The sequence below is a fragment of the Sinocyclocheilus rhinocerous genome, unplaced genomic scaffold (genome assembly GCF_001515625.1).
Source record: "Sinocyclocheilus rhinocerous isolate Xijiao unplaced genomic scaffold, SAMN03320098_v1.1 scaffold522, whole genome shotgun sequence".
Classification (NCBI taxonomy): domain Eukaryota; kingdom Metazoa; phylum Chordata; class Actinopteri; order Cypriniformes; family Cyprinidae; genus Sinocyclocheilus; species Sinocyclocheilus rhinocerous.
Genome location: NW_015625031.1, coordinates 225,299 through 240,460, shown reverse-complemented (window position 1 = coordinate 240,460; position 15,162 = coordinate 225,299). Strand labels below are relative to the sequence as shown.

Genomic DNA, 15,162 nt, shown 5'->3' with positions numbered 1-15,162 from the left:
AAAATGACTAAATAAACACTGTAAATAGGCTAGTTATACGTTGCAGTGTTGAAAATAGGTACTTCCAGTATTTATTCAGTAGAAATCGAGTCAGTTTTGTTGAGTTGGTTCTCTCGGTGTCATTAAATTCTCTGGATCTCAAACAGCTTGACATCAGTGTCGTACCAAACAGGAGGATCCACGTTACTAAAACAAGAAAAAAAGCATCTTTAATCATGTTTTATGAGATTTTAGCAGATTTCAACACATAAATACATACAAAACAACACGTTGATCAAGTCCTAATAAAAGGTATAATATGTGTGACTTTCTATGCCGAGTGTAATTTTGAGTGTAGCTCCCACATTGTCCCGTAGAGGGAGACAGAGCGCAGGACTCACCGTAAGTAGATGATGCCCCACATGTATGTGCGGAACCACAGGGCCGTGCCCTCATTGGCCTGGTACTTGCGGATGAGGATGGGATGAGGAACCGGCAGCAAACCCACCAGAGTCCCGTGCTGCAGAAACTTCAGGATCTCAGACTCGTCCGTCAAACCTCTACAAGAACAGCAAGAGCATCCTCACTCAGTCAGGTCAAACCGTAAAGTGTAATACACATGCTTTAGGGTTCAAAACCACACCAAAAATCTGGCATTTAAAATTTAAACTAAATTAGATTAAAACCTGTTAACCCGAAATCTGTTAAAATCAACATGACAGAATGTTGCATGATTTCTAATAATGCAACATTTTTGTTTCTCTGAAAGAAACAGGATATTTAATGAAAAAAAAAAAAGAAACTAATATTAACTACTGTAACAATGGGCAATACATTTGTTACAGTATTTATTAATCTTTGTTAACATTAGTAAATAAAAACAATTATTAATTGTTATAACAGATATTCTCTGATTGACTTATTGTATTTGTAAATGGTGAAATTAGTATCAACTAAGATTAATAAATGCTTTAGAAGTATTATTAGTCTTTGTTTATGTTAACACAGTTAATGAAACTAATGTTAACAAATGGAATGTTTATGTAAAGTGTTACTGATAAACTCTTTCAGTGAGTGAATGATGTTGTATGTGCGTGTCTCACTTGTCTATGCAGATTTTCTCCACCTGAGGCACCAGCACCTGCAGGAGTCTCATTATAGTCTGCAGAGGGAGTTTGCTCTTCCAGGAGAGGACCTGAAAGAGAGCATGCAGAGATTAAATGTGATCAGAATTAATGTTTCGGAGAGGAAAACTCATATGCCTTTTTTTTTCTGAAAAATTTCTCACAAATATTGCAGTGTATATGAGGTCCTCTCAAGCTTTGGTTTATAATTTAAGGGTTTTATGACTGACCCAGTCTGGAGTAGGAGCCCAGTCCGATGAAGACGACACGTGTTTCGGACTTCCATCACAATCCTCTTTTTCAGACTTCTAAGGAATTAAAAAATGAAAAACATTTTATTGATATAAACAGAACAAAGTAACACAGATTAAATGTCAGGGTCATCAGTGATGCTGTACCTTGTCATCTTCACCAGAGGTCGGCTCCGTGTCTCTGACTTGTGTCTCAGAGCTGTGATCTGATTGGCTGTGGGTCGAGTCCCTCTGCTGCAGTAACAGTGTCGCTCCGTCCTCAGAAACCTGTGATGTTTCTGTTAGTTTATCAATGCCTACAACATAAACCAACAATTTATATTTTTTTAATGCAATATTTTTTTTACCGTCAGCAGCAAGGCAATTTTTATGGCGAGAACAAGGTGAATATCAAAAGTCATACAATTAACAAAAATTATACATTGACAAATGGACAAAAAAAAATCTACAAGTATTCTAAAATACATTCAGGTGATACTTTCAAAAATACATCAGTTAAACATTTCTAAATAAAAACATTTACAGAATTTTAATAAGCCAACAAATTGACTGTTAAATTACCAATACAGCAACAATTTGTTTGCATCCAAAGTTGCAAATTAAAAATCTGAATATTGCATATTTCCAAATAAAACAGTTTCCAGCCCATGTGTTCAAGAGCATAAAATCATGACTTCCTGGAAAACTATTATTATTATCACTAAGTTCAAGTGACTATTTGTCTACATAATAATTGTTCCTCAAAATGTGCAGATGGAATGCAGATGGAATCTTGTGTTTGGAAATACAATCATGTGACACAGTTCTGGGAAGGTAATTATAGCAAATAATTTTGATGACAGACATTTATGAATGACTGAAACAATATTTGAGATGGTTAGTTCAGGTATCTAATCACATGATCTGTTAAAGTCACACAAGTTTTTTGTTGCACCTCAAAGAATTTCTTCAGTAAATGCATTTTCACTGTAGTTTATGCACATATATTCTTTTGGATAAAGAAATCATCCGCCTCAGTTGCATGCATATGATTTTTTAATTCACATTTTATGATTTTATGCACTGGATACATCATTTCCATCCAGCTTTTATTTGACATATCTCAAAATTTGCATAAAAATGTGGATGGAAACAGCTACTGGACTCTTAATAGTCAACATACTGAGGCGGGATAGTGCAACTGTGTATGCTGAAGTGGTTTACGTACGTGGCATGGCCTTCAAGCTTGCGTTCAGAGTGCCCGTTTGAACCGGTGTGGTTTTATACGGTCCTTCACTACAGGCAGTGTTGTATGGGTTGCTGGTCTCCATGAAGACGGCATTATGGGTGCTGTTGCTCCTGCTTTTCTTCTGCAGGGCTTTCTGGATCGAGATGACGTCTGTAGGCAGGTTAGCCAGCTGGTGAAAGAGGTTGCGTTTGCGAATGATGCCGTACACCAGGTTAAAGTTACCTGATTTTTAGAGACAGGAGAATACAAATGCTTATAAAAATTACAACAAACAACTGAGTTGCAAAGACCAAAGTTGTAGGATTGTATACCAAGGTTTGCCACAGAAGTCATGTTTTATGGTAAAATGATTTGCATTCAAATAAACAGACTTTTGCTGCTTCATATTTTATTAGTCATTTAAATGAAGAACTGCCACCACGACTGTGGCGACTGCATTTACAGCAGTGATGAAGCTTCAAAAGCAACTTACCATCGAACTGGTACTGAATGATGTTGTTAAAAACTTCAAGCAAAAAGAAAACCAGGTGATGGTTAACAGGTGAGCAGAACAGGAACCAGGGGCTTGAGAAAACCTCCAGCAGGTGCAGTAGTTTGTTGGCTGCTACCATAGACAGACTTTTCAGGTAAGGAGACACTGAAAAAACAACAGCAATGATTCATCAGGAAGTGAAAACAATCTCTCAAAACGTATGTACTTTTTAACCTTGCTTACCATTGACTATAATAGTGAGCAGACAGTCATACAGGGGCTGCAGTCGCTGATGTCCACTGGTGATGATTTTATGGAAAACCTGTCAATAAAAAAAATAATAAAAAATTTGCATTTTAATGCTCATGCAAATCGTATTAGCTTATATTTCCGGGAATGCATGAACTGAAAAGATGCAACATAAGTTGCTTTGGATAAAAGCATCTACCAAATGCATAAATGCAAATATGCATTAAGGATGCATGTTTAACCAATTGTGGTGCACAAAGTTTTAATATGCAGCTGTGTGAGTAAGATTGGAGAGCTTTAGAAAATTGGAAAACTTAAATTAAATTTTGTGTCTGTTCTTTACAAAAAGCTACAAAAAGACTTCAAAAGACATGCAATATTGCACACAAGTCATATGGACTACTTTTATTTAATTTTGTTTTTGGCTTTTAAATCTCCATCATCTCCAATATGATGTGACAAAGTCACATGAACGTATCTGTGTTCATCTCACCACTATCAGCAGGTCAGCATGAGTCCCAGCGAACACCGAAATATCCATTGGCACTCGCACACAGTATGGTTTATTCAGACGCACCCCAAAATTCCTCTCTCCACTTAACAGCAACAAGATGAACATGCCGATATGCACCAGACCGACACGTGCTGCAAACAGATGCATATACACACTAACACATATAGCTATTATCACATCCACTTCATAATAAAATACCATTAAAAATGGGCAATAAACTGAATTAAGATGAGAAAAGTACAGGAAAATAATTTTAAAATGAAACATTTTAACAAAAAAATCTCTCAAAGTACAGTCAAATACATAGGTTAAAATATATGGGTGAATTTCTTATGTATGTGTAACACTGAATGCTTCAGATACTCACACTGATTGGCACGAGCGTCAGTGAGATAGAATAGAATTGGTACCAGAATATCCAGCACATCACTGCTCTTCAACACATAGAACAGGAACTTCTGAAATTCAGAGACGAAGAAACATCACAGTGTGCAGTTATTTTTCGATCAATTACATAAGGATTGTATAAGTAAAATAGTAATTAAAAAACAATTATTTAGAATAAGTATTTTATTTCAGATTTTAGTAAAAAAAAATACTCAACAATAAATAAAATAAAATAAAAAAACACAAGGTGGCACCTTGTTGAGGTCACAGAGTTTCCAGAAAAGCACCAGCAGCTCCTGATGAAACTGGATTTTCTTGCAGGAATGGGGCAGGTATGTCTGCAGCAGGGGGTTATTGAGCAGCCGGCCGATTCCTCGCAAGATAAAATGAAAATCCTACATGCAAAAAATATATGCATTTAGAAAAATATAGCTAGGTATTATTATAAAGATAATATGTGAGGATACTGATCATTTACAGTGTTTAATAGTCTAATACATGTGTAAGGTAGAAGCTGAGGGCTGTTGCAGTTGATTTGGGATGGTTGTGGAGTGTTTGTGTCTCACCTCTTCTCTATGAATTCGAGACAGGTAGTTTACAAACAGGTTTTCGCCTCTCGTTGCCTGAAACGTATCATGAGGAAAAATCTGATACTCAAGCTGAGCGTTTGAAATACTGAACTGTCATAACACTGAACACAGGCTCTCTTACAAAACCTAGTGCCCTGCTTAGACAACATTCTTGGGAATCAAAGACATGCATTGTTCCTGTTTCAAATTATGCTGCATATTTCTCACACAAGATGTTGGATGCCATTTAAGGAAATGTAAGTCACTGTTTTATTCAGCACTGAATCTAACTAAGAATATGTTTGGCACTATTTGTATCTACTATGCATTATTTGTGCTTACAGTATCATGCATGTTTCACTGCATGTTTAATTCATTGAGAGGCATTCAGTTATCAACTTGCATTTTCAAAAAAAAAAGTATTAAAATATACATTTTTGAAAGTCATCATAGTTGACATCACTTTGCATTGTGGGATATTGTAATGTAGACAGTGTTTTTACTAATGTATTTCACACATACAGAAAATTCACATACTATACATAACATACAAATTTCATACACGCATACTAGTATCCCATCTAATAGGGAATGCTCCAAGAACTCTGCCTGGTAAGGTTCTATCAAAGTTATGAGCAAACGTTCTTACGGTAACGTTAATAGAACGTAAGTTCAATGTCATATGTCCTTTAATAATGTTCACAAAACATCAGCACAAAAAAATTGCATAACATTTTTAAAACATTTTAAGAAATGGATGTTTTTGTAACTTAATGGAAATGGAAGAAAAATTTTCAAATAACGTTTTTAAAACGTTCAGTTTTTTAAAAAAATGTTCAGAGAGCATTCAGAAATGTTTTCATAACTTAATGGAAACATTAACCAAACGCTCAAATAACATTTTAAAACATTCAATACATTGTTATTTTTGTTTAAATTTTCAGAGAACAATCAGAAAAATTTTCATAACTTAATGGAAACATCAGCAAAATGTTCAAATAGCTTTAAAACATTCAAAACGTTCATTCTTTTTAAATGTTCAGAAAGTTTGTGTAACTAATGAAAACGTTAGCAATACATTCAAATAATGTTTTTAAAACATTCGAAACTTGATATTATTATTAATGTTTATAATTTAATGGAAACGCAGGCAAAATGTTTGAATAACATATTTGAAACATTCAAAATGTTTCGTTTTTTAAATGTTCAGAGAACATTCAGAAATAATGTTTTCATAACTTAACACAAGAAAAACATCATGTATTTTTGTTAGTGTTGCGTGTCCTGTTACCTGGCATCCTTCAGCAGTTGTGTTCTTCTTGTAATCAGCAGAGCAGGTGTCAGTATTGGTGCTCAGGTTCGTGCTGGTGTTTGAGTTATCGACGAGCTCCTGCTCCAGTGAAACGATCAGTGTCTGCAGCGCCAGCTCTGCTAGAACCCCGCGCTGGTCAGAGAACATCAGGTGATTGTACGGGATGCCGTACCCGACAGGATCATACGCACATACCACGTTAAGAAGAGAGGTGAAGAGCGGCAGGGCATGTCTGACAGAGAGAGAGCAAACTTTAATTGCTGCATCACCAACAAATGATAACAAATGAGCTTTCCTGTTTCACCTGTTTTCTCTAGAGCAAAAGAAGGAGACCCAGGGGTTGAGTGTGTGCATGTCAGATGGAGACTGGTACATTTCTTCTGAGAAACATGTCAATAAAAGCTTCAACAACTCTGTCCTGAGAGAGAGAGAGAGAGAGAGAGAGAGAGAGAGATAAATACTTAATATTTGTAATCATCAAGGGGGATGCAATAAACGGATCAAAAATGAGAGCAAAGACATTTATAAAGATTTCCATTTCAGATTAATGCATAGCTTGTGAACTTTCTATTCATCAAAGAATCCGGGAAAAAAAAAGTATCATGGTTTCCACAAAAGTATGAAGCAGCACAACTGTTTTCAACATTGCATAATCAGAAATGTTTCTTGAGCAGCAAATCAGCATATTAGAATGATTTCTGAAGATCATGTGACACTGAAGACTGTGTAATGATGCTGAAAATTCAGCTTTGATCACAGGAATAAATTACATTCTAACATATATTCACATAGAACACAGCTATTTTAAATTGCAATAATATTTATTGCAATTATATTATATATCAAATAAATGCAACTTTGGTGAGCATAAAAGACTTCTTTCAAAAACATTAAAATAATCTGACCCCAAACTTTTGAACAGCAGAGTACTTCTCTAATATTCAAAAGTTCTCCAACTTTTAGAGCAGTGGATGATTGACAGGTGAGAAGGCGGTCCTTAACAGTTGTCGTGTACACATCAGGATGGATTAGATTTATAATAAAATGTAATGTGGTCACATGCAAACTACTACCAGCTGTATCTAGGTCAGAGTGTATAATAAGTACATATAAGTGATGTAAAGTGGGACAGGGCAGTATGAAGCGGGCGGATCTCTGACCTGTTAGAGTCATGGGTGTGACTGAGAGGCGGAGTCTGAGCAAATCCAACGCCAGCTTCCCAGATGAACTCACAGCTGTCCATGGACTGGATATCAGAGGGGCCATCCTGAACACACACATAACTTTTGTCTATAAATTAAACTATTTATTTTTTTCACATGTAGATGGACTGAAATGGCGTTCCTGCAAAGGATTTCTCAAACTAATGTTCGCAAACCCCTGGAAAATTGTGAAAAAGATCTTCTTTATGCACCAAGAGCTTGTAACACTCCAAAGAGAAAGGAACAATTGAAATCGCATCATATGACCCCTTTAAACATTAACTTCTCAGGGGTACTTCAAGTACATATTTAACATAAAAAAGATTAAAAGTTTGGAAATTACACAAGGAACAAACATATTGATAAAACCTTGGATAAAAGCAAATCTGCCAAATGCATAAAATGTAATTATCTAAACATTTTCTGCAGATTTCTTCATGTTGTCTGTGCAAACATTTGAAACTTCTGTGCCTTTGTTTGAATGAGCAACCATTTGGTTGAATGGCCGTTTCATCAAAACGTTTTCATCATTTTAAAACATGAACTATTGCTGGTCACTTCTATGTCATTCTGATGGTCTTTTTCTGTCTTGGCCAGAATAAGTAATATTGATCTGATTTTATTAGTCAAAACCTCTACCAGACTAGGAAGACTCAAGATAGAGAGAGGGTTACCGCACTGGTCCTGCTGTGGCTCTCGACAGTGAAGTCTGGACAGAAAAGCAGATCAGAAATAGCTGTGAGGAGAGACTCCGCCAACGGCCGCGTGCTCTCGTCATCGCCTTCATCCTACATCAACACACACACCAATTAAATCTGTCATTTTACAAAGAAATTATGTTTTTAATCACAAAAGCAGTAAATTCATGCATGAAATTTTTTTTTCAAGTAGTGCAAACTTCAAGACTTCAAGCTCGTCTGACGAGTGTTTGAGGAGCTATTGGCTTTCTGAAGAGTTTCATGCACACAATCACATCATCAATACACTCATTCTGCTCCCTTCAGCTCTCTAATCAGGATATTTAATACGCCGTCGATCTTTGAGACAGACACAATCAGAGCAGTGTTTAGGCTGGTAACAGGAGACCGTAAAAATGCACCGCAGAACAAACTCTCTCACACACACGCAGCTCATGTTTTAAACAAAAGTTCAAGCTAGGCAAAGCTTTGCTGTGTATCTTCTTAAAACCTGCTTGCACAGACAGCTCCTGTTCGTTGGTGACGTTCTGGGGGAGAGTGCAAACTGCATGTTTTACCTTAGTGCATATTCAACCATTTGGAGAGCCTAACCCTAACCCACTCTGAAAGCAATTTTGAAATTTCCCTCACCAAAGACTTGCCCACTTTTGGCACGGTGGACCAGAAGAATCCACGCCAGTCGGGATCCTCGAAGATATAGGGCAGAATCCGAGTCAACAGACGAATGCAGCTCAGCACGGCCTGTCTGTCTCTCTCACACACACAGCCCGAGTCGGCGTTCAACACAAGCCTTTCCACTGCCTGCAAAAAAACCACACAAACACTTTAAATGCGTCCAATGTTTTAAAGCTTAAGAAATGACTAGCACTTTAGACAAATCAATTGATTTAGTTACATTCCTTTGAACTTATTACTCAAGACTGCTCAAAAATAGTCAAATTTTTTGATTTTTTTTGAAAGATAACAACATCAAAACAACATAAATATTACTCTGGAATATTTGCAAACAAAATAAATTCATTTTATGTGCATAAACTTTCACTTTTAGATGAAAACGATTTTTCATGCTGCAGTGGTTGCTGCATCAATATTCATGCATATTCATGTTTAGCAACAAAATTCAGTCCCAAAAGTATGTGTGAGATATGGGAAAGAGCCTGCATATATTTTACAAATGTATTTGAAATAGATCTAACACATAGATAAAAAACAAAACAAAACAAAGCAAAACATGAGAATGTTATACTAATAATATGCATTTTTCAGACATTTTTATGCATCTCGGCTGTGTCAAAATAGGCCTAAATGCATGCATGTTCACATTAGAGTCATATTATTGGTCTACAAAACATTTTATGTTATATATCAGTGGTCCCCTCTCATAGCGGCCACCATGTTGAGATCACATAATCACTTTTTTCTCATTATTATGGGACACAGACTGCACCTTGTAACAGAGTGTTGCCAGATTGGACGGAGACTCCTCTCTCACAGCACGGATCTCAGCAGCAGGAACCAGAGCAAAAATATCCTGTGCTGTCAAGTTGATGTCAGTCCAGAACTGGTCCCAGAACACATCCTCAGAGGCCTCGACGGGCTGCAAAATCACACAAGGGTCCATTATTCAAAATTAAAAAAGCATAACCTTTCAGAATAAATGCACTGAGATGAGATAGTGACATCTTCGGTCCATAGACATCTTCCCCTGTATCTTCTTTTCATTACATTAAGTGCATCTTGTCACTTAATTCACACAATTTGTAAAACTGTAAAACATGTTAATGGCCCTAAATGCCTAATTTTCTAATAAAATACAACATATAATATTTTTCCTTTATTTATTATTTTTTACCGTTTTTTGTTACAGGAAAGGGTGTTGACACAATTATGGCGATTATGAAGAATTTCTGTATCTTCTTTTCATTACATTAAGTGCATCTTGTCACTTAATTCACACAATTTGTAAAACTGTAAAACATGTTAATGGCCCTAAATGCCTAATTTTCTAATAAAATACAACATATAATATTTTTCCTTTATTTATTATTTTTTTACCGTTTTTTGTTACAGGAAAGGGTGTTGACACAATTATGGCGATTATGATGAATTTTAATTTTTCACAACACGACGTTTTTACTGAGAATTAAAGCAGGTCAGCTTCAACTTAAATTAGCATCACCTGTAAAACTCAGTAAGAAACGAGAAAAGCAGACTGAACGTAATCAAAACATCATAATCATCACACAGCTGTCATAAAGTTTTTGATTATCTCTAGTTTTTTTTGCATAGATCTGAATGCTTTGACATTAAATCATTATTAAAAACCTAAAATTCAACATTAAAGGAAAGTTTAAATGCCCAAACGAGTGTATATTTGATCAAATATTCTAAGAAAAATACATCAGGCGACAGTATTCCATCTGGTACACTTTAACAGCGCTTTGTAACATTTTTAACCCTACACAAATGCTTATAAAAGGTACATATGTCAAATAAAACAAGCATGACCTGTGTTTTGGTAGTAAGTTGTATCACCGCTTTTCTGAAGTGTAGTTTGGAGTCTGAATTACCCATCTCACTCGATCTGTCCGCCGCGCACCTGTGGCGCAGCCGCGCAGGTGAACACGACGCAGAAAATAACCAATCCTACTACGGCAAAGGTTTAGCTCATGAATATTAATTACGCTGCACTGACGTTGACGTTAACCTGCCTGGCGCATCCAATCGCGTATGGCATTAATATTTGAGATTCGTTGATTCGCCGGCTGCCTTGGCGCCCATTTCAACCGTTAGCCAATCAGTTTGGCCGCCTGAGCGATCTTCCCGTTAAATCATGAATATACATGAGTCAAGACTAAACCATAGTAGGTATCGTTTGTTCGTGACCAGGATGCAAGCATGGCATTTTTCCGGGTGTGTGAAGTACATATTTGATCAAAGATTACTCTTTAAAAGTCGAGTACCTTAAGCATACTGTGAAGGAATACTAAGCTGTTACTTTAAAGGCGCGACCAACATTGAATACAATGAACTGTGTCCTCAGAATAACACGCTGCACTGTCCATTCGTGTTTCCTTTAGGCCTGCTACTCTGCAATGTGACACTGGATACACACAGTAAACACGCAATTAATATTTTATCTCTCCCCACTGTAAGTAGGCCTATTCTCTCAAAAGTGTTTAACATGAAAAATCACATGCTGTAATTGTTGATATTTTTTTCTGCACCATTATTTAAATGCTGCGCACCAATAGCCTACATACAGCAAAATCTACAAAGTTGTTGTAATTTAGATAGTAGCCTACAGTTATTGGTTAGAAGAACTTAAATGTATATAGGCCTACTTTAATTGGAATTTAGCATTATTGGGAATGTAAATACTTTTGAATGTTGATTGAACCAATTGTGAGTTTGTGTTAGTTTGGCTTCATATGCAAGTCATTGCTTTTTTATGTACAGATATGTATATAAGAATGTTTAGATGTACAGATATTCCTTGTAGTTTCTCAGTATTTATGAGCTCACAAAAGCTGCTGGCATAATAATGATACAAGAATATTATTTATAACATTGCCTGGTTGCAAATTACAGATTTACATCATTCCACAAGTAGAAACATTAATTTTACGCTGCAGTTGGGTTTTAAGCTGAGATTCAGAAACATATGGCTAAGTTGTCAAACTGTTTTTGTTTTGATATTTTCAAAATGGCAAAAGAAGCACCATTAGATGACATTGTTTGGCAAATTATTACAAGCAAAATGTGTTTATATGCACATCATCTGAAAAAAACATTTACATGCTTTACTTGGAACAGTCTTGTTTACATGTAATTGGTATAATTTGAATAAACTCATGCATGCATGCTCATTTCACTCTATTCTCTTTAGTAATTGCTGTGATGTTCATTCTTACTGTTTATTTTCCTCCAAAAACAGCTTGCATCTAATATCACCCAGCATTTCCTGTGTTTGGACATTAAAACCAAGAAAGAAAAACTCATGTGATTACTGTAACATGTTATACCCAAAGACGAGCCAAAAAAAAGCAGTCAGTATATTAAATCCAAGAGGCATCTTCAGATGCTTTCGTGTCATTTGCAGTGATAAGTGGTAATTGTCTATGTTGCTGCATTGTTGATTTTAAAGACCCGGTCTATGTTTTGAAAATGATAATACTCTTCTTTTTCTACAATATTAATACTTTAAAAAGTATGCAATTTTTTTGTATGCATACAAATACCTGGATGACCTACTGACCTTAAAACATTGCAAAAATATAATTTACATAACATTATTACTTTTTTTTTTTTTAATATTAGCATTACTTTTCTTCCACAGACAAAGTTTGCCCTGTCAGTTGTGTGTCTGATTTCCTCATGTTTGGATTTGAAATGAAAAAATGGAGAGGTATGTGTATTTTTTTAATATTGTGCCATGAACATGGTTGAATTGTCTTTGTTTGTTTGACTACCGAATGATTCACCAATGACAACTCTGGTCTTCAAAGAAACGGTTGCTCACAAGCCTCCGCTCAAAAACTAGTCAGTTCCCTGTTAAACAGGCTATTAAATATTGTCTTGCTCCAATTTTAGTTCACCCAAAAGTGAAAATTACCTCATGATTTACTCGCCCTCAAGCCATCCTAGATGTACTTTCAGATGAATACAATCAGAGTTATATAAAAAAATGTACTGGCTCTTCCAAGCTTCATAACGGCAGTGCATGGATGTTGATGTTCAGTAGTCAAATAAAAGAAGTCCAAAGTTCATTTTGGGTGAACTATATGTTTAAGCTAGAAGTTGTTGTGTTGGACTCCTCAAACTTCTTACACCTTTTTTTAGAAAACGCAATCTATGAATGGCTGACTTAACTTTGTTAAATGTGCTGAAATATCTCATAAGGAATTATTAATTAACAGTGTCTGCATCGTTTTGGCAGGAAGAACTCGACACCAGTTTTTTTTTTTTTTTTAAAGACTGAGGACTCATCATTTGATTGACAGATTTTTCAAGATAAATTGAGTTTATATTCGCAGTGCAACCTATAAAATACTAATTAAGTTTCCCGTACTGTATGTGTATTGATAATGTTACCTTATCTTACTGATTCATCGGTTCTTTTGCAGAACAGAAGATTGTTTTATCTTTTAATGCATTAATACATTTAAATTTCAGAAATTAAATTAATGGATTAATTAATTGGATTATGTTAAGATATTTTTATTCAACCCACTGAGTAATAATGCTTCACAAAGTAATAGTAGTAATGATAAGCAATATTTTACCCAGCAATTTAAAGATACTAGCATTAAAACTATAGTTTTTTTTTATAAGCGTTACTTTAAAATCTTTTACAAAGTGTGAGTATAATTTCCTTTAAACAGTAAATTTAGTAATTAAAGCCACCAAGAATTGTGTGTAGCCTTTACTTTTACAATTTACAGGCCATTTTGGAGTGAAATTTATTTCCTCATTTGTTTTTTTTCCCAAGTAAATCCTACTCGAATTTTTTCCCAGTGCATGTAGTTTTCTGCAAAATACATTTGATAGCTCTACAATATAAATTATTATAAGCTTGGCAAAGTGAAGGGTAAAGCAAAGACATGGTTACAAGATGGATTTATGACATGTTCGCTTGATATAAAAAATGTGTTACTTTCAAACAAACAAAAATATTTACATAGTGTAGCTTTAAATTTATTGTTGAAACAAATGCTTCAGTGCCAGTATGAAAGGTTGATAAAATACCTGTTTTGGTTGCCCTCTGCTGGACAATTTGTGCACTCAAAAAAACAAAACAACATACTGGGCTGTTCTGTTAATGAATGTGGCTCTGATGCCACACTGGTTGTGGGTTTCTAATTATTTCATAGAATGTTGTGTGGCCTTTGTTTATTGATTGAGCACCAAAATAAATGATTAAAAAATCTGCTAATTTACTTGAGTTGCTATGTACTACATTAATCTTATTTTACTTTAGAAGTAATTCTACAATAACAAAGATTTTAACTGTCTTTTGAATTGATGATATTAAACTGATTTGTGTAATTGGATCAATCAGGATGGAAAGTGACACAAACTAGAGGTTAGTTTTAGACAGAAAAAAACAAACATTTAAATTCATGTTTAAACAGTATATCAGAAAAAATCTTGTTTAGCTTTAACCATTTTAATTAGAGAATTAGAGAAAAAAAAATGAAGAAACACCTGGAATGTTTCTGAATAGATTGCACTTTTTCATCTTATTAGTTAAGCGCCATCCTTAAAAATGTGTGTAATATTTTATATAGTAGATCAAAGCATATGAAATGAACGTAATGCATTAAGAATTACCAAAAAGGTTATTAATTTTGATGACTAAACAAGGTAGCTTCATAGTCTTTCTTTTGTAATCAATTATTGCTTTTAGTAATAGTAAGAAAGAGACTTACTGGTAATTTAGCTTGTTTTCCCTAAAGTTGGTACTGTAAAATGCACGAGAAGTGTGATTCTATTTTCAATTCTTAACAATTTGAAGAATGTTGCTGCAGTGTTTGAATAGTTCTTTCTTATGAGGTAAGATGTGGTGAGGTCCAGTCATTCATCAAATAACCAAAATCTTCCCGTCCTTTTTATGGGCATTTTAACTATTGCATTATTTATATCTTGTTGTTGGGAATCTTACTGATCCAGATTGACAGGAACATGATCTGATTCTAGGTCAACATACATTAACTATTGTTTTCACTGTAATATCAGAGCAGGCAGTACACAACAGAGCTGCACAATGAAGTCAAACAATTAAATGGCAAGCATCGATACAATCTCTCACAAAATAAAAAGAAACGTGACACTTCTTCAGGGTATTGTTTAGAGAATACTCCTGGTTCCCGTAATGATCCACCCACCGTTATTAATAAAGGCACTGATAAGATCACGAGAGCTGCAGTTCATCATCACTGTATTCAGCTGCTGAAGAGAGAATCTCTCTGAGTTTGATCTGCAGCAGCATTTGACCTCAGGTAAAGTTATTTCTCTTAATTTCATCACATTGGGCTCCAATTGCTTTTTTATTCATATGCGTTTGATGCACCTAAACAGGCATGAATATGATGTTTTAGCGAATTGTTTTGATTATAATGGCTTGGTTTTGCGTAGTGCACAACAAACTTCAGTATTTTAGGAAGCAAATATGATA

At 35.1% G+C, this 15,162-nt stretch overlaps 1 protein-coding gene across 2 annotated transcripts; it reads right to left on the bottom strand.

Annotated features, from left to right (window-relative positions):
* Positions 1 to 80: 80 nt before the first annotated feature.
* Positions 81 to 10,627, bottom strand: hid1b (HID1 domain containing b). Of its 2 annotated transcripts, none has more exons than XM_016563134.1 (19): positions 10,494 to 10,627; positions 9,433 to 9,582; positions 8,616 to 8,786; positions 7,962 to 8,075; positions 7,246 to 7,352; positions 6,390 to 6,503; positions 6,065 to 6,317; positions 4,771 to 4,827; positions 4,459 to 4,599; positions 4,185 to 4,275; positions 3,797 to 3,948; positions 3,298 to 3,376; positions 3,055 to 3,219; positions 2,562 to 2,804; positions 1,502 to 1,650; positions 1,334 to 1,411; positions 1,083 to 1,174; positions 381 to 539; positions 81 to 186 (listed from the first exon to the last, which is right to left on the bottom strand). In XM_016563134.1, exons 1-19 carry the CDS (start codon positions 10,557 to 10,559, stop codon positions 123 to 125), a joined length of 2,445 nt encoding a protein of 814 aa, XP_016418620.1. In that variant the 5' UTR covers positions 10,560 to 10,627; the 3' UTR covers positions 81 to 122. The 2 variants fall into 2 exon arrangements, with proteins under 2 accessions (XP_016418620.1, XP_016418628.1); XM_016563142.1 differs by having other exon boundaries at positions 10,521 to 10,626.
* Positions 10,628 to 15,162: the final 4,535 nt, after the last annotated feature.